The sequence below is a fragment of the Micrasema longulum genome, unplaced genomic scaffold (assembly GCF_059751315.1).
Source record: "Micrasema longulum isolate JH-2025_06_02 unplaced genomic scaffold, ASM5975131v1 h1tg000126l, whole genome shotgun sequence".
Taxonomy (NCBI): domain Eukaryota; kingdom Metazoa; phylum Arthropoda; class Insecta; order Trichoptera; family Brachycentridae; genus Micrasema; species Micrasema longulum.
This window is the reverse complement of record NW_028277332.1, coordinates 146774-172168: the sequence shown is the minus strand read 5'-3', so window position 1 is coordinate 172168 and position 25395 is coordinate 146774. Positions and strand designations below refer to the sequence as shown.

The window sequence follows — 25395 nt, the reverse complement described above, 5'->3', positions numbered from 1 at the left end:
GGGAGAAATCCAGATTTGTGTATGTACAAAAAATACACATACCAAAAAATAATGTTGAGTATTAATGGAGATGAGAACAAAATAAATTGATGTTTATCGTTCAAACATATGAAGCATTATGAAAGCTGGCGCAAATTAAACTTCATATTCAAATAGGGAAGTCATTAAATTTATAAATGCTCGATCGACCATAAAATTGGATTTAAAAAACCTTGGCCGTGAAATTGATGTTAGGGACACGAATATATTAATCCGCTGTCAAAACATATCGCTAGCTAAAAATTGTAGAAACATAATGTGGTTACAGAATGAGAAAGCTCTGTGGTTAATTTTATTTTTTTATTTGAAACAGTTTACAAACTTAGCAAAAATAAATTTCAAACAAACCATCACGCCGTTTCCCCGTAGGAGTAGGCAGAGAGGATAGAACGCCATAACACTCTATCTTGGCATACAGACCTCACTTCCTCTACATTCATACATCTTCTCATGTACGCACGCCGATTATTCCTACTGTTTTTTATTTTTATTTTTTATTATTTATTTATTTAGTTCTATGTATTACATAGTCTAATATATATTTACAACACAATATTTACATCTATACTTATTCTAACATTATTTATCACTATTATACACTTAGTATCCTTATTTATAATATTAACTGTTTCATATGTACATTTTCATTAATTATATTCACTATTTACACTATTTACTACCTAATATTTTTCACACATATACTTTTTACATTTAATTTTAAATATATTTACATTAATTTCATTTTTTCTGCCTTCTGGCATTTCTTCAAATAGTTTTATTCCCTTGTACATAAGGCAGTTCTGGGACATTGCTTTTGATTTCTTTTCCAGTCTTATATTTTTAGATCCTCTTGTTGCATAGTTATGAAAGAACTCATTATTTTTTAGTTTATTTTGAAAATATCTCTGAACTATTCCTTTAATAATTTTGTTTATTTCATTGGCAACATTGAATTTGATTCTTTGATCAATTGTCATGATATCTAGAAGTTGAATCATTTTCTTAACATTTGTTCGTCTCGCACATCTTAATATTATCCTCATCGCTTTGTTTTGTATTATTTGGAGTCTTTTTAGATCTCCTTCATTACTTAAATATAAAATACTGGAGCAATAATCAATGTGGGGAACGATAATACTTTTAAATCTCAGCAGAGGTTTTAATGTCTAATTTATTCCTTATCCTTCCTAACAGGGATACCTTCTTTGCGATTTTCTTACTCGTATAGTCTGCATTTTTTGAAAAAGATAATTTAGAGTCAATGAGTGTTGAGTCAAAGAGTGTTGACATGTCCATCTTCAAGTATTTGATGGACTTTATCGCGTCATGTCTTTCTCGGTCTTTCTCGTTTTCCGCATCCATCAACATTCGCATCGTAGATCTTTTAGTTCTTTCGCTGTCCATTCGCTCTGCATGTCCAAACCAACGCAGCACCCCTTTCTTGATTCTGTCGATAATGCATGTCTCAGCCTTACACAGTTCACGGATCTCGACATTTGTGCACCGATAGGTCGTTTTACCACACATTCGACTGAGGGATCGCAACTCGGCTGCATTTAACCAACTTTTATCATTATTTTTCCAATTCCATACTTCGCTCCCATGCATTAGAGTTGGTACTAGAACTCAATTATGAACTGCTAGTTTTGCCTCCTGCGATAAACATTTGTTTGCCAAAGTAGATTTCAGTGCACCGTTCACCCTGTTCTCGGCACTCACCCTCCTTTCCATCCCTGGTAAACATACTTCCCAGATACACAAATTATTCTACCTGATTCAGAATATCTCCGTTCACACTGATCTCACATTTAGTTATATTTTCATCCCTTTCAAAAACCATCACTTTCGATTTATCAACATTCATAAGCAAATCGCTTTTCTTACATACATTGTAGACTTTTGTTACAAAGAATTGCAGGTCTTCTTTGCGCCTAGCAAGAAGCACGGCATCATCAGCATACAGAATTTTTAATTTGAATCATTTTTTTATGTATCGTATTATCGCATTTTTCAACAAGTAGTAAATAACTCACATTAGAAAATGGGAATCAAGTTAGGGCAGAGTGGGATTCGCACCACGGATATATTTCTTCATTTTGTTAACCATAATGTTTGAACAGAGCTTTATTTTTTTATTGTTTACTTTTTAGCACTTGACAAATTATCCACTCTGCTCAATGTTTATTTTTTATAAATTTATTGCTGCAAGAATTTCACTCGTCTATGCGCTTTGTAGCTGCAAGACAATTAGTAATCTAGCTTCAATATGTAAACGTTGTCAACTATCTCATACCTTAATTTTGTAAATGGGGTCTAGAATTTTAACCGTCTATGTGTTCAGAAGCTGCAAGACTTGTTATAATCGAACTCCTATTTTTAAAAGCGATTTTTTTAGTTAGATTTAATATGTTGCTAACAACATCAATGTCTTTTACGTGCGTCTTGTAAATTAAAAAAATCAATGTATATAGTCCATATCAAATTGAACTTAATATTCTGTTTATATTGTATTTATTTATTATATATACGGCCTAAGCCAATTACAACAGTTACATGAAGAAACATAAATGCAAGAAACTGAACAAAAAGAACATAAAACTATTTAGCAAAGACAAACAAGGGCAAAACAATAATTGTATACAATATATTCGAAAAAAAGAAAGACCTAAAACTTTGAGCTAAACCATGCCAATCCAACTTCATCCCACACTGTTTAGTCGCGAAGAGATCTACGAAAAGCCGGAAGATCTATCCCAAAGAATTCCAAGTATTATAATATTATGTACCTAGCTGATTTAAACCTTTAAACTCTATTTCTTGAAAATGTTTGTATATTTTTATTTTTAATATCTAGCTTCTATAGCTTTTTTTTTATACATCAACTATACATCTAAACACTGTTCTATATTTTATTTTTTAATACGGTATTTTTTGAAATTTATGTTATTTATATATTCACCTTTTTATTTGTTTTTTTAAACCAAATATACTTCTAAACAATGTTACTATCTTTTATTTATGTATATTGTATTTTTTTAAATTTATGTTGTTTATATAATCATCTTCTTTTTTATACCAACTTTACTCCTAAACACTGTTCTATCTTTTATTGCTTTATATTGTATTTTTGAAATGTTATGTTGTTTATATACTCATGTTTTATATAACTTCCATATATGTAAAAGCCTTATGGGCGTAAAAATTAATAAAATAAAAATAAAATAAATATCAACAATGTTTTGAGTGTGTCCAATGTTTGCAGACAGGCTGGTTTTCTTCCCTAGGGAGTTGTTCAGATCCAAATTTGATAAATATGGAAGTCTAGGCATACAGGGCTTATAAACTGTCATTGGTTGGTTTAAGTGGCCACTTTACAGACCAATACCCTTTCTCAATATTGACACGAACTGCCGACGAACAGTCAGCAGTGGACGTCCAGGACGTCGAGAACCCGATGCCTTGTAAAGTAGGCAAGCGTGGTTGAGGCTCTCAGGAGGCGTCCGCAGCACATGGCCAAGCCAACCGTATCGCGATTGGTAAAATAAACCAAAGTAGGGAACAAAATGCCGAACACTCCTCTAGTGGAACGGAAGGCCTGTTGACTGCTGTCAACAGGCCGGCTTTTCCTGTAGAGTTTTAAGTGGTTTCCTCTCCACATGAGCAAATGCTGAGAAGTTCCTGATTGGCCCACATTAGTATATCCCTCCTGATCCCAACAGTTTAGATAAATGTAAAGAAATTTAATTGCAGACAAATCCACTTTTAAAATATAAACCTTGTATATTATAAGCAAGGTAAATAATAAAGCAACTCCCATATTAAAAATATATTTTTAAAAAACCGTATCGCCACCGCTAAAAGACGAGAGAGAATATTTATTGATTGAACAGCGCTCTGAGGTGATTTTCACAAAAAACGGGGCTGTATAAATTATCCTACTGATAATAATAATCTAGCACTAACCCAGGACCCCGACTACTATGAAGAGTATGGCGCACAGCGAGGCCAGGATGGTGGCGGGGCGCGGGTAGGACACCACGTGGTGGCTCGCGTTCCCCGCCAGCTCCAGCTCCGGCTCCAGCTCCAGCCTCATAGTTACCCTCCGCAAGGAGACATTCACTGAAAGCGGAAAAATATATATTACATTTTTATTTATAAATACGCCCAATGGGCACTTTTAAGGACACATTTATACATAGAAAATTATTATTAAGGAAAGTGGAAAGACACAATGGTATATGGTAGACTTGGTGGGCGTGGAAGCGGGAAAGATGTGTAAATAATTGAATTTGATTCAGTGATCATATGAAAGAAGACAACTTGTTATCAAAGAAATCAAGACTGGTGTATTTGTTGGCAGACCCAAGAATGCTGGGCATAGGGGAATGAATACCATAGTTAGTTCTATGGTTATCGGTATGAAAGATTAAGTTTTGACTGAGGTTTCTAGTTGGGATACTTAATTTTATTGAGCTCGGTAGTTCAGGCGCATCAAAGACTGAGTTGAGAATTTTAAATAAGGCTTAAAGGTTGGATTCATTTCGACGGTCTTGAAGAGAAGATATATTTAAGCTAGTTTCTAACTCGTTATACGTATATTGGTCTCTGGATAAGCCCAACCTCCAACCTATCTTTCTTAAAAATCGATGTTGAACTGATTCAATATTCTTGATGGGAACGTCATAATATGAAGACCAGATAACAGAGGAATACTCTAGGTGCGGGCGAACCAGGGAACAGAAGAGAGTTTTAAGGGTATTGATATTTTTGGAGTCAGTTGTGCTTCTGTTAATAAATCCAAGGAGTTTTAAGGATTTATTGATAACATGTTCAATATAAATTCTAAAAGAAAGTTTAGTGTCAAGTATAATACCTAAATCTCGTTTACTAGTTACAGATGATAATATTTCATCGTTCAGTGAGTAGTCGTATATGATTGGATTTTCCAGACGAAAAAATCTGATAACCTTGCATTCAATTAAGTTGAGATGTAGATTATTGGATTAGCATGAACAAACTTTGGCCCCTTTCACGCCAAGCCGCCCGGCCCGGTAATTTTACCGAGTACACCCTACAAAAGGTGACACATTGGACTTTCACACGTGCCACGCCAATCCACCCGGCCCGGTAATTTTACCGGGTGCACGCTACAAAAAGTTGTGTAGACACATTGTGTATGCGTTTGTAGGGTGTGCCTGTGTGAAAAGGGCCTTTAGTTCATAACATCTTAAGAACTAATATTATTTTTTAAAATTTTTATTAGGTAATTCAACAAAGATACACACTAGAAAACATACAATTTGAAAGCATTCGTCGATACAATTTTACATGCATATATATCTTCAATTATAGAATTACACAAAATAGATTTATATATTAAGTTATAATACATATAATATTTATACAGGATACAATGCAATAAAAAATAAGTTGTACGTGTGTACTTATTGAATAAGATTTATTCCTAAGAGATTATTCGCAAAAGCTGAGAGAGTATCATGAAAAATTACAATTTTATTGTTTCGGCAGTATATATTATATTCCCGACACATGCGGGCCATAGGTGTGTGGTATGTAGCATTATTTGAAAACAAAGGCAGTTTAAATATTTCCCGATGTCAGAGTGATATAAACTTTTAATAACATTACATTTTTTTATAAAAATTTCTCGAGAACTTATTTTTTCGAATTAATTTTAAATATGTCAATGCTTTCTATTTCTTTTTTATTTTTATTTATTTACAATTTTAAAAAACCCGTTAGGGTTACATTAGAAATTTAATATTGTCTAGTCGTTTTATGTCTCGTCTAGTCTAGTTAGTTCAGTCATCATGTGCTTTTTCAGATTGATTTTAAGTTTGTCTCCAGTAAAAGTTTTCAAGTAGTAAGGTAGGTCGTTGTAGTGTTTAAGTCCATTATGTAGTATTTTTGACTGTCCTGTGTTTGTCTTTGCTTTTTCAATATGATAGTGTTGTTGTTGTCTGGTGTTATATTGTGTATGTCAGCATTTTTAAATTTTTTTATTTATTTAAATCTTAAAGTAGGGCACTCATATCATACATATTGTTATGTGTGTTCTAATAATAACATTGCAAATATATTTAATTTATAAATTGTTTATCACATATGTCTTGACCATTATTTTAAATTTTGATATGTTTTTTTCTTCATAAATATTTTTTTCCATTTCGTAATACTTTTTAATTGCTTTAAATAAAATTGAATTTTGTGACTTTGCCTTTTTCCTAAATGGAAGTCTAATTTTGTTCTTTTCTCTAGTATTGTGATCGTGTTCATGCTGGTTCCCATCAATTTTTTCCCAAAATTCTGTTTTTTTATTAGAGTTTATAATTTTATGAACAAATATCATTGTATTGTAAAATATTCTTTGTTTATATGTTAATAATTTCATTTCATTTACCATCGACTTTACCCTCGTATATCTGTTTTTTTTTCAAAATGATTCTAAAGGCTTTTTTTGTAATACAGTTAGTTTATCTATGTTTATTAGGTAACTCATTGTACAGCTTCAATCCCTTGTAGAATGAGTTTTGAGACTCTGTTTTCCTCATCATATGGCCGTTTTCACACCTACCACGCAAATCCATACGACCCGATATTTTACCGCGCTTATCCTGCAAACGCATACAAAATCTGTTACCTTTTCACACGCGTTGTAAAAATGTACACGACCTTGTCTGTCAGACACGAATTTGCCAAAATCTGTTGGGGTGTGCTTAATCGCAAACGATTATTATCAATATTAATAGTTCGAATATCCGAATTAGATTATTCCCGTAATCGACTTTTTATTTATGGATAATGTGTTGTTTTTTCAAAATACTTATGAAGTATGAATAACGAAAGAAAAAATATTAATTAAAAATATATAATATAAATATGCCTATTCTTATAATGCATTATTGTATACACTAACTAAAAAAAATACATAAAAACTTATGTATTTTACTCGTAATATTATTAGTATTGTGAAAACTATTTTTTGGTCATTTCTCTTTAGAAAAAAGTGTTTTTTAATTAGATATTTTTTCTAATGTTTTTTGTTGTTATTACTATTTTTTTTTTAAAAAACATATTCCTTCACACAGGCTTTACCAAGGGGACTGTTGAGAAAGGAATGGTGTATTTCTATAAAATAATTTTATAATAAAATAATATTTGGAAAATAATAATAATAACGCGTAACTCAGGGAATCTTCATGTACCTAAGTTTCGCCGAACGAAGTTTCGAAAAAAAGTATCTGGAAAGTATTAACCATTCCGAATAATCAATAAATATGAAAACAAGTCGAATAGCAAATCCAAAAGTGTAGCAATTAAAAAATATTACTTAAATATTTTTGATAGTGATAGTTATTAATGTTCTTTATATAGATGGTGTAAAGTGTATACTTATATTTTTATTTTTAATATTTCTACATATATATATTGAAATATTCGATATTTTGGAGGCATTTTTTTTCAAAATTGTAATAATTTCACATGTGTAATACTGTCTGTAGCTCTACTTTAAAATATAGAAATACATTGTGCTACATTGCCTCTGTCACTTTAAAACTTTTTATATTCGTGCTTTCCTTGTCTGATAAAGTTATAGGTTTTATTATTTTTATTTAGTCTTTAAATAGTACAAACGTAAGATATAAATGTCCTAATATATTAACCTGTCTATAATTTTTATTAAAATATATACTAATTATTAACATTTCTTAACAATATACGTACATTTAAAAAAACTTATTTAAGACTAACTCGAATAGAATTACTTTTTAAGATATAACTTATCTGCTACACATGCTTTATTTTATTAACTTACATTAAAATGATTTTTTTTTTGTTCACTTATTTCTAATGGTATTTCTTTAAACTGTCCAGCTCGGTGCATCGACGAGTTCTGTGTCTTCGTTTTCTTACTAAATGGCAGCCTTACTTCATTTTTATTTCTAGTTTCATATCCGAGTTCACACTGATTAGAAAAAAAACAGTGTTCCCTATGTTCAAAACTTTTTTTTTTCATTTTGTTTATAAACACAATAGTTTTGTATTTTGCTTTCAATACACAGGAATTTGGTTCTATGGAGTTGAGATTTAGTGTCAAAAAATGATAAATTAATTTAAATAAACTAAAATTATATTTCTGTATAAAAAAACCTAACATGTATTTTTAAAATTGAATTTCATATTTGAAATTGATCAAGCAGAAACCTAAAATACTCGTATTGTCAAAAGAGCAAAGATAGATATATTTTTATTTGGCTTAGGTGGCATTGATTTTTTTTACTATTTCATTAGCTAAATAAAAAAAAAACTGTATTATTTTTAAGTATTCAAATATATTGTTAGCTCTAGAGTGATTTAGACAAGTAAAAAAAATACCAAACGTATTCAATACATTTAATGACATTTTCATGATGTTCTTTTTATTATAAGAAACATGACTAAATGAGTATTTTTATTCACAACGTATTATTATTTCAATTTTGTTAATATGTTTTACTTATATATATTCGTATATATCTTAAATCTGCTATTTTTTATTCACAAATGAAATGATAAATTAGGAACCGTTAAGTCAATTGCACAGAAGTTTATATGAACCACGCTGCTAATTAGCGTATTATTAAAAAATATATATCGTCTTCATAGAAATCCCATCCCACCTGTCATTAATTTATTTATTTGGTTTACAAACAATGAAAAATAAAATACAGAAACATTGAAATAAAAAAATACAGTACATTTTTTTTGGTCAACTACATGTAAACACTAACAAAATACATATTTAAACAAAATTAACAATATAACCCATTATTTTATAATATAAATTAGAAAGGGTATAAAATAAATACCATGCACTTTATAGTGCAGTTTTAAGTTTTAATTATTCGGAAAATATTGTTTTTAAATCAATACCATTTTTTTTTTAAAAATCGGATAAAAAATATTCGATTATATCAACACGTTTTATAATATTCATAAGAACATCTCAATGAGTTTTTACGAATGGCCGTTTTCACACCTGCCACGCAAATCCATACTACCCGATATTTTACCGCGCTTATCCTGCAAACGCATACAAAATCTGTTACCTTTTCACACGCGTTGTAAAATGAATACGACCCGGTCTGTCAGACATAAATCTGTTGGGGTGTGCTTAATCGCAAACGATTATTATCAATATTAATAGTTCGAATAACCGAATTAGATTATTCCCGTAATCGACTTTTTATTTATGGATAATGCGTTGTTTTTTCAAAATACTTATGAAGTATGAAGAATGAAAGAAAAATATTAATTAAAAATATATAAAATAAATATGCCTACTCTTATAATGCTTTATTGTATACACTAACTAAAAAAATACATAAAAACTTATGTATTGTACTCGTAATATTATTATTATTGCAAAAAAATATTTTTCGGTCATTTCTGTTTAGAAAAAGGTGTTTTTTAATTAGGTATTTTTTCTATTTTTTGTTATTATAATTACCTTTTTTTTTAATAAAATAAATATTCCTTCACACAGGTTTTATCAAGGGGACCATTGAGAAAGAATGGTGTATTTCTATAAAATAATTTAATAAATATAATAATAATAACGCGTAAATCAGGGAATTTTCATGTACCTAAGTTTTGCTCAACGAAGTTCGGAAAAAGGTTTCTGGAAAGTATTGACCATTCCGAATTTTAAATAAATATTAAAACACGAAAAATCGAATAGCCAATTCAAAAGTGTCGTAATTAAAAAATATTACTTAAATCTTTTTGATAGTGATAGTTATTAATGTTATTTATATAGATGGTGTAAAGTACTATGCTTTATGTTTCTTTTTGTTTTCTTACAATTTCGGATGTATTTACTATGTATGATATTATGTATTGTCACAAAAATGTCTCATTTTTATTTACGGTCCCAAATGAGGTTTTTTTAAATTCCTGGGAGAATAATATCTTAGATATGTATTATATATTTCATAAATAAAATAAAAACAAATTTAAATGTATATATATATTGAAATATTCGATACTTTTGAGGCATTTTTTTCAAAACTGTAATTATTTCATATATGTAATACTGTCTGTAGCTCTGATTTAATATAAAGAAATACATTATGCTACATTGCCTCTGTCACTTCAAAACTTTACATTTTTATATTCGTGCTTTTCTTGTCTGATAAAGTTATGGGTTTTAATATTTTTTTGTTTTTTTTTATTTTTGTTTTGTCCTTAAATAGTACAAACACAATACATGAATGTGCTAATATATTAACCTATATATAATTATTAGTCGGCCTCGTGGTGTAATGATAAGCGCATTTGTCTCCCATGCAAGAGGTCTCGGGTTCGATTCCCGACATGGTTGATAAGAAATATTTATTTAAAAAGGTGTTTTCCCACCAGAATATTTCATAGTGCCTGGACTGGTACCTGAAGCGTAAGACTGATCATCTTACCTTCATGTAACAAAAAATGATCAAGATACGCTTCGATTTGTGTACCACTGCAGTAATCTAAGCACCATTAGGTACGGAAAGGGAATGACGACGACGAATTGTTATTAAAATATATAATAATTATTAACATTTCACTAATTAAAAAAAATTCTTTAAGACCAACTCGAATGCAATCACTTTTTAAGAGCTAACTTATCTGCTACACACATGTTTTATCAACTAACATTCAAATGAAATGATTTTTTTTTGTTCTCTTATTTCTAATGGTCTTTCCTTAAACTCTTATTTCTGATGGTCCACCTCGGTGAACCAACGAGTTCTGTGTCTTTGTTTTCTTACTAAATGGCAGACTTACTTCATTTTTATTTCTAGTTTCATATCCGAGTTCACACTGATTAGAAAAAATCTTGTTCCCTATGTTCAAAAGATTTTTTGTTCATTTTGTTTATAAACACAATTGTTTTGTATTTTGCTTTCAATACACAGGAATTTGGTTCTATGGAGTTGAGATTTGGTCTCAAAAATTGATAAATTAATTTAACTAAACTAAAATTATTTTTCTGTGTTAAAAACCTAACATGTTTTTTAAAATTGAATTTCATATATTGAAATTGATCAGGCAGAAACCCAAAATTTAGGCAAAAGAGCAAAGATAGATATTTTTTATTTGGCTAGGTTGGCATTGATTTTTTTTACTATTTCGTTAGCTTAATAGAAAAAAAACTGTATTATTTTTAAGTATTCAATATATTGTTAGCTATAGAGTGATTTAGACAAGTAAAAAAATACCGAACGTATTAAATATTTTTGATGAATTTTCATAATGTTCCTTTTATTGTAAGAAACATGACTAAATAAGTATTTTTATACACAACGTATTATTATTTAAATTTTGTTTATATGTTTTAATTCGTATATATCTTAAATCTGCTAGTTTTTATTCACAAATGAAATGATAAATTAGGAACCGTTAAGTCAAACGCACAGAAATGTAAATAAACCACGCTGCTAATTAGCGTATTATTAAATAATATCTGTCGTCTTCATGGAGATCCCATCCCGCCTGACATTAATGTATTTATTTGCTTTACAATCAATGAAAAATAATATACAGAAACATTAAAATAAAAAAATGCACTACTTATTTTTCATCAATTACGTGCAAACACTTTTAATAATATTTTACTTAAACTTAAAATACATATATAAACAAAATGAACAATATAACCCACTTATTTATAATATAAATTAGAAAGGGTATAAATAAATAATATGCACTTATTAGTGCAGTTTTTAGTTTTCATGTAAATTATTTATTATTCGGAAAATATTGCTCTTAAATAAATACCTTTTTTTTTAAACCGATATAAAATATTCGATTATAATAACAGGTTTAAAAATATTCATAAGAACATCGCAAAGAGTTTTTACGAATGTGTTAGTGAAAAAGTAATGTACCGCCATTATTCGTTTAAATAAGTTTCGATAATAATATCGATTTATCGTTTATAAAAACGAATATTTCTTTATATTAAAGTAAATTTATATATACATCGGTAAAATTTATATTGAAATACATTATCACCAAACCCTTATCAGAACCTAATGGTGCATAGGCCAGTGCATTGTTAATTTGAATGTATATATGATTTAAATCATTATATAGACATAATAAAGTAATAATTGCATACAATAAACATTAACGTATGCGAGTGTATAAGTCCTTGTTTACACCTTCAACTTTTTAATAAAAATTATATATTACGATGATCCACAATATTAGATTTACAAACATCTAAAATAATACAATAACATTATGTTCATCACCATCAAACTCTTATTCACACCCAATGGTGCATAAGGTACTGGAGGTGCAAGTAATGATGTACCGCGGGAAAATTCCCGAAAGCGTAATTCCCCGGAGCAGGAGTACATTCCTCCACATACCCGAAACCGTTTTAAAGACTGTGGGTCTTCCTATCGGTTTTACTCATTCAAAAAAACAATATTTTGGTCAATAAATGAGTAGATCTTTTGAAATTTCTAATTTCGTATATTATTTAAATTCAATTTAACTTTATTACGTTCACTGCCCCTTTCACTGTGAGTTTGAAAGATTATATGGAGGGTCTTAGTCGGATATTGTTATTCATCCTTATGAACATACATGTGTATATTGCAAGCATAAATGGTAGCAAAAACGATATTTACTTGTATCGCAATAAATTCGAGATGCACGGCGGTAACATAAATGGAAATAATATTAACATTAATAAAAAAACTTACTTAAAGTAATTAAAAAGTAATAGTTAAAATAAAAAAGAATAAAACAACATGATCAAGTGCACAAACCATTTTTTTTAAAGGTAAAATATATTTACGTACCTACATATTTCAAGGGATTAAAAAACCGATAAAAAGCAACTTAAAAAAAAGACAGTAAGTTTAAGTTAATTTAAAAAACATCTTCAGAATTAATGTTAGGAAGATAGAAAATATCAGTCTAGTGCGTCTAGAGGGGATATGGTATGCAAGTAGATTAATTAGTTCTGGGGAATCAAATTTATTATTTACAGTTTTGTAAAGCAGGATCTGATTGAAGATATCTTTTCTGTGTTTCAATGAATCAAGGTTATGAAATTTTAAAGAAGTTAGGTATATAATTTGGAAAATACAAATGAAATTTGTATGTATATTTATATATATACACATACAAATGAAATTTGTATGTATATTTATATATATACATGATCCCGTAACTTCGAATCGATATTCGAATATTCGAATCGATCCTTTAGGAATGAAATAGTTCCGCAGTCCCCATCGCCTTCTCACACACACAAATACAATTCTACTGACTATGCGATGTCGCATGGATACGCGCTGCACATGTGAAATGGGCCTATGTGTTGGTGGAAAAGTGATGTACCGCCATTATTCGTTTCAATTAGCTTCGATAATAATATCGATTTATCGTTGATAAAAACGGATATTTATTTATATTAAAATAAATTTATACATACTTCGGTAAAATTTAAATACATTATCACCAAACCCTTATCAGAACCCAATGGTGCATAGGCCAGTGAATTGTTAATTTGAATGTATATATTATTTGAATCATTATGTTGACATTATAAAGGAATAATTGCATACAATAAACATTAACTTATGCGAGTGTAAGAGTCCTTGTTTACGCCTTCAACTTTAGTAAGCAGAAAATCAACTATCAACAAAATTACCAAAACAATCAAATTATACAAAAAAAAGATAATTAAAAACACTTTTTTTGTAAACCACTTTATGTGTTCACACAACTGATTAGTTTCGGCTACAAAACATTTCCCTCTTTAGGGTTTTTTAACAAGTAAACATACATAATACATATATTCGGTTGTGTAAACAAATACAGTGGATCACAAAACAATATTTTTTATTCTCAAATCAAAATTATATATTGCGATGATCCACAATGTTAAATTTACAAACATTAAAAATAATACAATGACATTATATTCATCATCATCAAACCCTTATTTGCACCTAATGGTGCATAAGGTACTGGAGGTGTAAGTAATGATGTACCGCGAGAAAATTCCCGAGAGCGTAACTCCCCGGAGCGGGAGTACATTCCTTCACATACCCAAAACCGTTTTAAAGACTGTGGGTCTTCCTTTCGGTTACACTCATACAAAAATGCAGTATTTTTGTCGATAAATGAGTTGTTCTCTTAAAATTTCCAATTTCGTATTTTACTTCCATTGAATTTAACTCTACTGCGTTCACTGCCCCTTTAACTGTGAGTTTGGAAGATTATATGGAGGGTTTTAGTCGGATATTGTCATTCATCCTTTGAACATACATGTGTTTATTGCAATCATAAATGGTAGCAAAACGGTATTTACTTGTATCACAATAAATTAGAGATGCAAGGCGGTAAAATTACCGCAGTATTTTACGGTAATTTTCAGTAAAAAACGAATATGACGCACAATTTTTTTTTTTCGAAGATATAACGAATACAAGTAGCTTTGTTTTAAGACACGTTACATGACAGTAAAAACCAGGCTTAGATCCGTCGAGTGGTTGTCGACATTTGTTATAAGTACGGGACGTTCAAGGTCATTCGGTATGTACTTTTTTTGATAAAAAAAGGTTATTATGTTTCGAAACGTAACAGGATCGGTGGACATAGTGCCCTTAGTAAAACCTTAAGTGTGTGACCTTAAACGACCATCTCTCATGCCACAATTTTGTAAAAATTAATTTATTGCTTATAATTACATCCCTATAGATTTTATAAAAAAAATGATGAAAAAAAGAGATGATGATGATGACTTTTGGTAGGTCAACTATCAAATAATTAGTAAAAAGTTAGTGCTAATAGCACTTTTCCGCTATTTTGATCAAATGTATTTGATGTTAAAACGCGTATCTTGAAAAGTATTGGTCTTACGAAAAAAAAAATAGTACGATTTTAAGTAAATTTTATTTTTTTAGACTTTCGTATATTTTTTTTCTATAAAACCTTCAGGGGCGTAATTATACACAAAAAACTGATTTTAAGCACCATTTTTTTCAAAATCATGGCATGAGCGGTGGTCGTTCAAGGTCACAAACTTAAGGTTTTACTAAGGACTACCGATTCTGTTGAGTTTCAAAACATAATAACCCTTTTTATAAAAAAAAGTGAAAAAAGTACATACCGAATGACCTTGAACGTCCCATGCTTCTAATAAATCTCGACAACCACCAGATGGATCTAAACCTGGTTTTTGCAGTCATGTAAAGTGTCCTAAAACAAAGCTACTCGTATTTGTAATATCTTTGAAAAATAAGAATTAGTACGTCAAATTCGTTTCTTACCGAAAAATACCGTAAAATACCGTATTTTACCAAAATCTGGTAAAATTCCCGTAAAATACCGCGATAATTTTACCGCCTTGCATCTCTAGACACAGTTTGCAAGTAGATTAATTAGTTCTGGGGAATCAAATTTATTATTTACAGTTTTGTAAAGCAGGATCTGATCGAAGATATCTTTTCTGTGTGTTAATAAATCAAGGTAATGAAATTTTAAATAAACTAGGTATTTAATTTGGAAAATACAAATGAAATTTGCATGTATATTTATATATATACATGATCCCGTAACTTCGAATCGATATTCGAATATTCGAATCGATACTTTAGGAATGAAATAGTTCCGCAGTCCCCATCCCCTTCTCACACACACAAATACAATTCTACTGACTATGCGATGTCGCATGGATACGCGCTGCACATGTGAAATGGGCCTATGACGTTATTCCTTGGAGATACATTTCGACGAAACACGCCAACGCGCTACGCAGCGTACGGGACGTCATACTATAACCTGCCGAGTGCTAATCGCGTGGTTTTGTAAACACGCGTAATGATTTTATAAACACGCGTAAGGATTCAATAAACAAACGAAGGTAACTGAACCGATCAACGCGATGTTTCGCGAGAGTTTTGTTTATTTTTATATTCTGTATAATTTTTATCAGTTTATGACGATTTAAAAATATTTGGTTTTTAACAGAAAATCATCACGTCTGAAGTCTGAACCGTTTATTTGTGTTATTTTTTAATTTAATTATCAGAAATTTGACATATTTCAGTAGGTAAGTAAGCTCAACTTAGTAATAACGTATAAAATATGATGATTATAATAAAAATAATAAATAAACTTATCAATGAAACTTCTTGGTTTAGTTTTACTTTTTATTATTTTGACCAACGAGCGGTTTCGCCTAAGTAGGCATCTTCAAGACTGGTGAATTGTTTACAACATTCACAGTTTTTCTAGATTTATTTTTATTTTGGAGATAAGATCAAAATATGTTAAGAATAGTATAAAAACTGTAAATGTTGTAAACCTGTCTTAAAGATGCCTACTTAGGCGAAAGCGCTCGTTGGTCAAAATAATAAAAAGTAAAATTAAACCAAGAAGTTTCATTGATAAGTTTATTTATAATATTATCATAATCATTAACTATGGAGTTTTACCAAGAAATATCAACCAAAAACATCAACGTATAGTAGGTTTTAAAGTATTTATTTATTTATTTAACACTTTATATACATATACAATTTATATACGAATAAGGGCGGGCATATTGCCTTAAGGCAATTTCTTCCTACCTACTCAACCGTTTAGTTTGAGAAAATTACAAGTACATGGACATATTGAATCTTTCAATTTTATACAAAAATTAAAAATAGAGGTTAACCAAATAAAAATATTTTTAAAAATTAACACTCTACTATGAAGAGAGGAGAGGGGATGGGAAGGAAAGAAGAAGGCTAAAGTAACAATTTAAATATTTAATTAGTGACATAGGTAAGTAAGCACATATTAATAATCGACAGTGGTTGGACCGCCCAACAGAGGGCTCTGTTGAAATTCGACCAAACAAAAATCCGAAGGCAGATCACTCTCTTTTCCACGCCGACAGCCTGCTGATAAATACGTGACGATTTAATCTCAAAAGCTCTTAATTGCACATTATTTATACCATTGAAAAACCACGTAAACACCTGACTTGGGAGAACGCACGGGAGTTACATCATCATAATTATGATTGTTAATGATTACAAAAATATCATTGACTATCATCATAATTACCTCTCCGCATATAATGGTGCATAAGGCACTGCATTGGTACAACAATCGCAGCGTGTTTTGATATTTTTTGTAAACAAGAAGGTAAGATGATCAGTCTTACGCTTCAGGTACCATTCCAGTAACTATGAAATATTCTAGTGTAAAAACACCCGTTTGAATATATATTTCATATCAGCCATGTCGGGAATCTAGCCAGAGACCTCTCGCGTGGTAGACAAACGCACTGATTACATCACGAGGCCGACAAGGAGAGACTTTGAAACATACTAAACAATGGAATAAAACTGAACTCTTTCAACAAAATTCCTTAAATTTTATTCATAAATTAGCCACTTATGTAATTGTAGACGAAAAACTAAATCTTGCAAACAATTATAGTTAATTGTTGATTGATTTGGTATTTATTTTGTAGAACTCCATATTTAAACTTATAATTAGAAATCAAACACTGATTTGAGTCTACTGAACACTTTACTTTATTTTTACAAATATAAACATATAAAAATAAAAACTTCGTGACAATTTTTTCGCCTTATTAGGGCATTTTCAAACGAATGTGAAGATTATTTGTGTTGAATGTCCTTATATAGTTATATAATTCAAGGTACTTAAGTAGAAAATAAAAATAATCTTATGAACTATAGCATGAACATTAATCATAATTGAGGGAAAAACCAATGGTTAAGGGTGAGGCTAAGTGTTTAATAGGTAATGGGGAATTTAGGCATTTATATTTGAATTTCGGGGAAAATATAACAAAGTAAGTATTTATTGACATAGAAGTATGTATTGTGAGATAATTAATGAAGCTTTATAGTTTTGTAAATTTAGATAATTGTTGTCAAAAAATAATCAGGCGAAACAATTGTCACGAAGTTTTTATTTTTATATGTTTATATTTGTAAAAATAAAATAAAGTGTTCAGTAGATTAATCAGTGTTTGATTTCTAATTATAAGTTTAAAATTATAGTTAACATTAACACAATACGAGAATATCAGAATAATAATGATATTGTTGTATATGAATACAACATTCTAAAACGAGACAAGGACAGTCGAGACTAATAAACCAGGGACTGAAATTATACAATAAACTACCAGACAAAACTAAACAAAAGACTCAGACAAACCAAAACAAAAGATGTTTAAAATATAATAGACTGTAGAATGTGCATTTAAAAAAGAAAAATTATTTTGTTACATGAATGTAATCCGTAAGGGTTCATAAATAAATAATTTAAAAATAAAAAAAATAATTTAAAATATCGTACACTTCATCTGGGGGTTTTAAATATGTAGATTCAGTCAAGTATGTAGTTATGTTACTTAACTTAAATAATTTGAAATTTGTAAATCGCTGTTTTTTTATTATTTTTTATGAATCACCAATTTGAAAAAAATCTGACATATTCAAGAAAAAACCCATATAAATAACAGAAATAAAAACTTCTTTGAAAAAAAACTAAAGATATTTTTTATTTGCGCCGCAGGTGGCAGGTGAATTGAAATGTTGAAGTAAAAACCACCCTTAAAACAAACATTAACGTCGTCCTTGCCAGGAATCGAACTAGATACTTTAAGAATGGTAGGCAGTTGCGCCTACCACTACACGACGAAGTGGACCTAATTTTATTTCATTTCTTTTTAGGGATTTTCCTGAGAGTAGCAACCGAGTCAAACGCTCGTCTAGGGTTCTGGTTTTATTACAAACAGAACTGCATTCTTATTGCATCTGTCACTTGCGTGGTTATACAACGGCGGGTTGGCTGAGGCAGCAGGCAGCAGGCAGCAGGCAGCAGGCGCAGGCGCTTGGAAGATATGGACAAAAGGACAGTATTACTCAGATTGTAAGGGTTGGGAACAAGGACCTCTATTCAGGAAACAGAGAGAGGAAAGTCAAAGATGAATCATTGTACAGATACTGGACGAGACATCTGGGACGAGAGAACAAACGTTACTATTCATTAATGTATGTATGTATCAGGGGCGAACCGTCCATATAATCGAGTATTCGCAGCTTACCATTATATTTCACTACCAATAATAATGTTTTATAGTAGTTTTAATTATAGGAGAATAAATAAAATAATCTTTATTTATTATAAATTAACGTCACTGTTTATATCTTCCTCAAAAAATAAATATAAGCTGCTAAATGCGCACCCAGCGCATTGCCCGGTTCCGATTATTGCAGCTTATTTTTCAATACAAAATGTATACTGTATTTAAACATTCAAAAACCCAGTGCGTATATTTTCCTCGCTAAGTTCACTTGCAGATTACAGATATTATTTCAAGCTTCTCTATTTGGAGAGTAGCATTTCGAGCGTTATTTCCTAAAGAACATTTTCGTTTGATAGTATTCTGTTGACATATGACGCCAGTTTTTTAGTCCGCGCGTTTTAGCTAGTGGCGCCTCGCTCGGTGTCGTCAATTTCTTGCATTATTCATTCTCAGTTTAGAAGGAAACGAAGCTGACGGCTCGGCGCGGCGCAGCGCGGCGGTCACGACGGTCACGTGACATTTTTGTTGCAATTTTATTTCGAATATTTCTAATGAATGTTATTGTTATGTTATGTAATGTAATATGTAAAGTTAAAATTATGTATTTTGGCATAAATAAATAAATTTAAATCTACTCTTTTTTTTTTAATTTTCATAAAATATATATATCGTAAAAGAAAAAAAAAATTGTGTACATAATGGGAGTGACGTCTTACAATAAAATGTTTACTTTCTTTTATATTAGTACCTAAATATTTGCAGTATAAAATGTAAATTACAAACAAATATACGGTGTTTTTAATCAGTGCCAAACACAAAGGAATTATGAATATACTTATTTTATTATCCTTATTTTTTAACATATTTTATTTTTTAAAACTTTTGCATACATGTACCGTCTAAAAATAATGGAGAATATACCTACATATTACGCAAAGTTATTAATTGTTGTTTGTTTGTTGGGTTATTGGTTAAAATTATTTTGATAAAAAATAAGTAGGTATTGCGTCTTCTGTTGCCAGCAGGTGAAACTGGAGCTGGAGAGATGAAGTTGTTTTTACAAAAAAACATAGAAAAAGAATCCGTGTACCTGTATATATATTTTTTTTATACGCCTCCACTCATTTGCGAGATCACTTATATGTATGTATGTACATACAGGTACAAATTATAAAAAAAATTAAAGCTTACCCATAAAAAAAGTCACCGTTCGCCACTGGTATGTATGTATCAGTGGCGAGCGGTGAGTGTTTAGATTGTTAAGCTCCGAAAATTCCGATAAAATGTCTATGGCGGTAGTATGGCACATAAAAAAGGTGTATTTTGTATTTAATAAATAGTCCATAACAAATGGCACTAGCGGCTAATAATTTCAGTTAAAATATTTTCTAATTTAATACACACATTTAATTAACAGAAAAATGCATTTAAAAAAATATAATTGCAAAAAACTGGACTATATCATATTTGATAAATAATCTATAACAAATTACACTAGCGGCTAATAGTTTCAGTTAAAATATTTTGTAATTGAACACAAACATTTAATTAACAAAAAAATTCATAAAAAAAAACATCGTGTAAAATAAAAATACAAAAAGATATCTAACGGTTGGCGACCTACGACCTGTGACTGAGTCACATGCTATAAAAGGGGCTCTTGTGTTTATAATTAATAGCATTATCAATATTCAAGTGGCTTGATTCTCGGAGTAAAAAAATACCAATATTCGGTTTAGTGGGTTGCGAGAGTGGATGGAGGGCTTGTGGGCTCTTGAAGGAATTAAAATTATCCTGAAAGCACGACCAAGACCCGTCTTACACAGACAACGCGTCAACGATCTATTTAAAACAATCTAAAATAACTAGTACATGCGAGAAATATAACCGAGGCAATACTTTTCATGGCAATTAATGTAAATTTAAGCCAAAAGTCATAGAAATATTGAGAGAAGCCGATATTCAATTGTTTTTTATAATTATATACATCTTTTTATATTTTGAATTATTGTCGGCCTCGTGGTGTAATGGTCAGCGTGTCTGTCTACCATGCAAGAGGTCTAGGGTTCGATTCCCGACAGGCTTGATATGACATAAAATAAAAATAAAATTATGTTTTTATTACGAAAGCGGTTAATTGACAGAACGTTTCTATATTAATTTATTATTTACGTAAAACATTCCTTAAACTCAGTATTTTTATACATCATTTAATATTTTTTTATTATTATCTTTGTAACCTTTTCATTTTTATTTTATTTATATATTTTAGAACTTAATTTTTATAGGTATTTTTTTCTCTGTAGATATGAACAGATTTTTTTGATTAAATATAATATAAAGTTACTATATGTTAACAAAAAGAAATGCATTTACTTTGTTTTATTTTTTATCTTGTTTTGGTTACATTTATAAGCACCCACTATTTATGCATTTAATTTTAATTATATTATTTTTTCTATTTTCCTACTTTTATCTGGTTTTGTTGAGTTTTTTCTTTTCTATCTTCTTAATAAGAAGTTTATTTTTTAAAGCATCAAAAACAAAACAATATATATAATTATTTGATATGTGTACAATATTATGTCAGTACTTTTTTATTTGATTCTTAATTAAAACTTATGTCTGAGCACGCGATGACAAGCTATTATTAAAAAGTTTATCGGGACAAAATATGATTAATACTTTGTTTTCTTTTTATAATGTAATAATTTTGTAATAATGCGCTGCCCTCGTTCTTGTATGTTCAATTTACCATTTTGCAAATTTTACAAAGGACATTTTATTTGTTTTTAAAGTCAAATCGGAGAGATTGGCACTAAAAAAATGCTGAAAATACTATTTACTAACGGCAAAAAAAAATCTTTAGCTACATGGACGCGTAATAAGATAATGAACATATTGGCATTCATAAATTAATTTTCTAAAAATGGTCTATTGAACATACAAGAACTGGGCAGCGAATTTGTATTTTTTATTTATTAAATCATACATTTTTTTTTGTACTCCCAGGAGTTACAACAAACTCATTTTGGGACAGAATAATATTTACATAACGGTATGGTAATAATAATATAGTAACAAGTAATATTATAGTAACTAGTAATAATATGTACATAAAACTGAAATAAGATAGCAAGCAAATATATAATACAAATAAACTTAAACAATCCATTATAAAAATTAAATATTTACATATTGTAAGAAAGAAATATCCAAGGAAAAAGAAGAACTTAAAACTAAATTTCACCCCCCACGTACCTCCTCAAGTAGTATTTTTTTAAATGAATAGTCATTTTTTGACGTTCTATAGGACTCCGGTACCCTGTTGTACTCGCCACGATCAAGGTACAGCAGAGACCTGAGACCATACCTTGTCGTGCGTGATCCAGGTACGTGTTGACTCTGTCGCGTATTATACTGGTAGACGTCACGATTAAAGGTATAGCCAACATTAATGAGAGAGTCTTTATATACACCTTGAAACACCGTTTTTGCAATCTCATAATACGGTATGACCAATAATAGGAGAATGTCAGTAAGTTTGTAAATGTCTTTGACATGCGTTTCCAATTTGCATTTTATTCAATAAAGACTCTATACAACAACAAATATTTATTTAAAAGGTTGTTTTCGAACTAGAATATTTCATAGTCCCCGGACTGGCACCTGAAGCGTCGGACTGAGAATCTTACCTTCATGTAACAAAAATGATCAAGATAAGCTGCGATTGGTGCACCAATGCAGTGCCCTACGCACCATTAGGGGCGGAAAGGAAATGATGATCATGAATTATTATTTTAAGTGTTAAGAATTTTATTGGGTATCCGACACTACTTCTTCTTCTTATGGTTCCTCTCCCCGATGGAGGGTGGAAATCGTCGTTGGGACCAGTCGCGCAAGTTCTTAAGCCGAGATGCGCCTTCTACTGCACTGCCTCTTCCTTCAATCCTTCCCTTTAGAATGACTTGTAAAATTTTATATTTTTCGCCTCTCGTCACATGCCCAAAGTACTCGAGCTTTCTTTTCTTTATGGTCTTCGGTACCTCTTAATCTTTTTCCATCCGTCGGAGAACATCATCGTTTCGGACTCTATCCACCCGGGAGATTTTTAATATCCTCCTGTAGCACCGCATTTCAAAGGCTTCGATCTTTTTTGAAGTGTTTTGGGTGAGTGTCCACGTTTCGACGCCGTAAAAAAGTACTGAGAAGACGTAACATCGAGCAATGCGCATTCGGAGGTCTAAATTAAAGTGTCTACTGCAAAGAAGGTCACGCATCCTGAAAAAGCAGTCTCGCGCCATCTCTATTCTGACTTTGATCTCTCGCGAGTGATCCCATTAATCATTCAGCCAGCATCCTAAATATTTATATTGATGAACTTGCTCAATACCCTGCGCTCCAAGTTTAAAGTCATTGAGAAAGTTTGTGGCTTTTTCCGAATAACCATACCTACATTTAGTCTTGGAAATATTCATCTCTAGCCCTTTTTTCAAACTACTATACAAAGAAATTGTCAAGAGCCTGACTCATTTTTGGCAAGTTTAACCTGAAGTGTTTTATTTTTTTATTTCTTTATGTATTGTTTTCATGCTGAATAAAAAAGGTTTACTAACAATATATATATATTGTACGTAGTGTTTGTTTACCCAATAAAAAAAGTAAAAAAAAGTTTTTAAAAAATTAAAAAAAGTAATACAGTGAGAAGTTAACAGTTATCTTCAATTTTATCTATAAAGTAAAATTAGGTTTTCTGTATGAAAAATAGAATATGGATACGTTATTTTCTATACTTGGTTAATTACAGGTTACCGACGAAGGTACTTTAAATATTCATTCAAATATCTGTTATCTGTCTATAATAGAATTTATTTTATAAATAGTGTCTACTGTATGAACCTAAAATATGTTATATAGACTTTCCGAATTGAATGTCGAGGGTTTCTTTAAAATTACTTTAATAATTAACCTTTGTACTATTTTAAGAGGGTTTAATATATTGGCATATGCACCACCCCATTCTACAATACCATATTGCAACAAAGATTGTACAATTGAATAATGAGCTATTTTTGAATTGTTGATTTAAAAAAAAATCCTTTATCTAATAAAAATATAAAAAAATTTTTTTTAATAAAAACCTTTATTAGCATAAATAAAACAATTAACAATACATTCAGTATAAAAATGGGACACGTAGGGTTGAACTTGCCAAAAAAGAGTCTGGCTCTTGTGTTTGGCAAGTTTACAAAATAACATAAAAAAGAAACAAAAAATGCAAAACAAAATAACAATAGAATAAATAAAAAATTAAACAATTTTTAAAAAATTGAGAAAATATAACACTAAAAAATATTAAAATAAAAACACAAAATTTATAAATTTATAAACACAGGCATATATTAAACATACATCTCCATTTTCAAAATACAGTTAATGCTAATTATGTCAAGAAGCTTTTCTTTAATTTATCCTTAAATTTTCCGTAATTTATTTCTTGACGTAGATTTTGTGGTAAATTATTGAAAAGCTTCCGTCCTATGTAAGTATATTTTTTTTTATTTATTTCTTAAGTTAGCTTATATTAAAACTAATATAAACTATTATGTACATTTACATCATCTATATATATTTACATTTCCTTACAGTAACTTATACATTTATTTTTAAATTCTTTCAGACACTTTTCATTCTTCATACATTCAGGCATCTCATCATACATTTTTAAACCCTTATACATCAAACAATTTTGCGACTCAGCTCTTTTCAATAATGGTAGTCTTATTTTATCCTTTTGTCTAGTAGCATATTCATGACAATTTTTGTTTAAGACAACTTTATCCTTAAAATATTTTGGTAATTTATCGTGAAAAAATTTATGTATAAATATCAACATATTAAATTTAAGTCTCCTTCTTACAGATAACCATTTTAGTTCATCTCTCATTTTTTTTACATTGCTATATTTATTTTTCTTAAGAACTATTCTCATCGCTTTATTTTGTAAAATTTCTAGTTTATTTAAATTTCCTTCGTTTGCTAAAAATAATATTGTTGAGCAGTAATCTATATGTGGAAGAATGATTGTTTTGTAAATTAGTTCTGCAGTATCTTTATTAAATTTATTTCTGAATCTACTAAGGAAAAATATTTTTTTTGATATTTTTTTATTAACGTGTTCAAAATCTGCATTTAATGTCAATTTATAATGATTTTTGGCTGTG

At 29.9% G+C, this 25395-nt stretch overlaps 1 protein-coding gene across 1 annotated transcript in view; it reads right to left on the bottom strand.

Annotated features, from left to right (window-relative positions):
• Tre1 (Trapped in endoderm 1) overlaps positions 1-25395 on the bottom strand; it is a 73654-nt gene that overhangs the window by 29125 nt on the left and 19134 nt on the right. Inside the window, exon 2 of the mRNA XM_088240638.1 lies at positions 4003-4158. Coding sequence (XP_088096764.1) covers positions 4003-4132 — 130 coding nt within the window. The 5' untranslated portion in view covers positions 4133-4158. The remainder of the gene's footprint in view (positions 1-4002; positions 4159-25395) is intronic.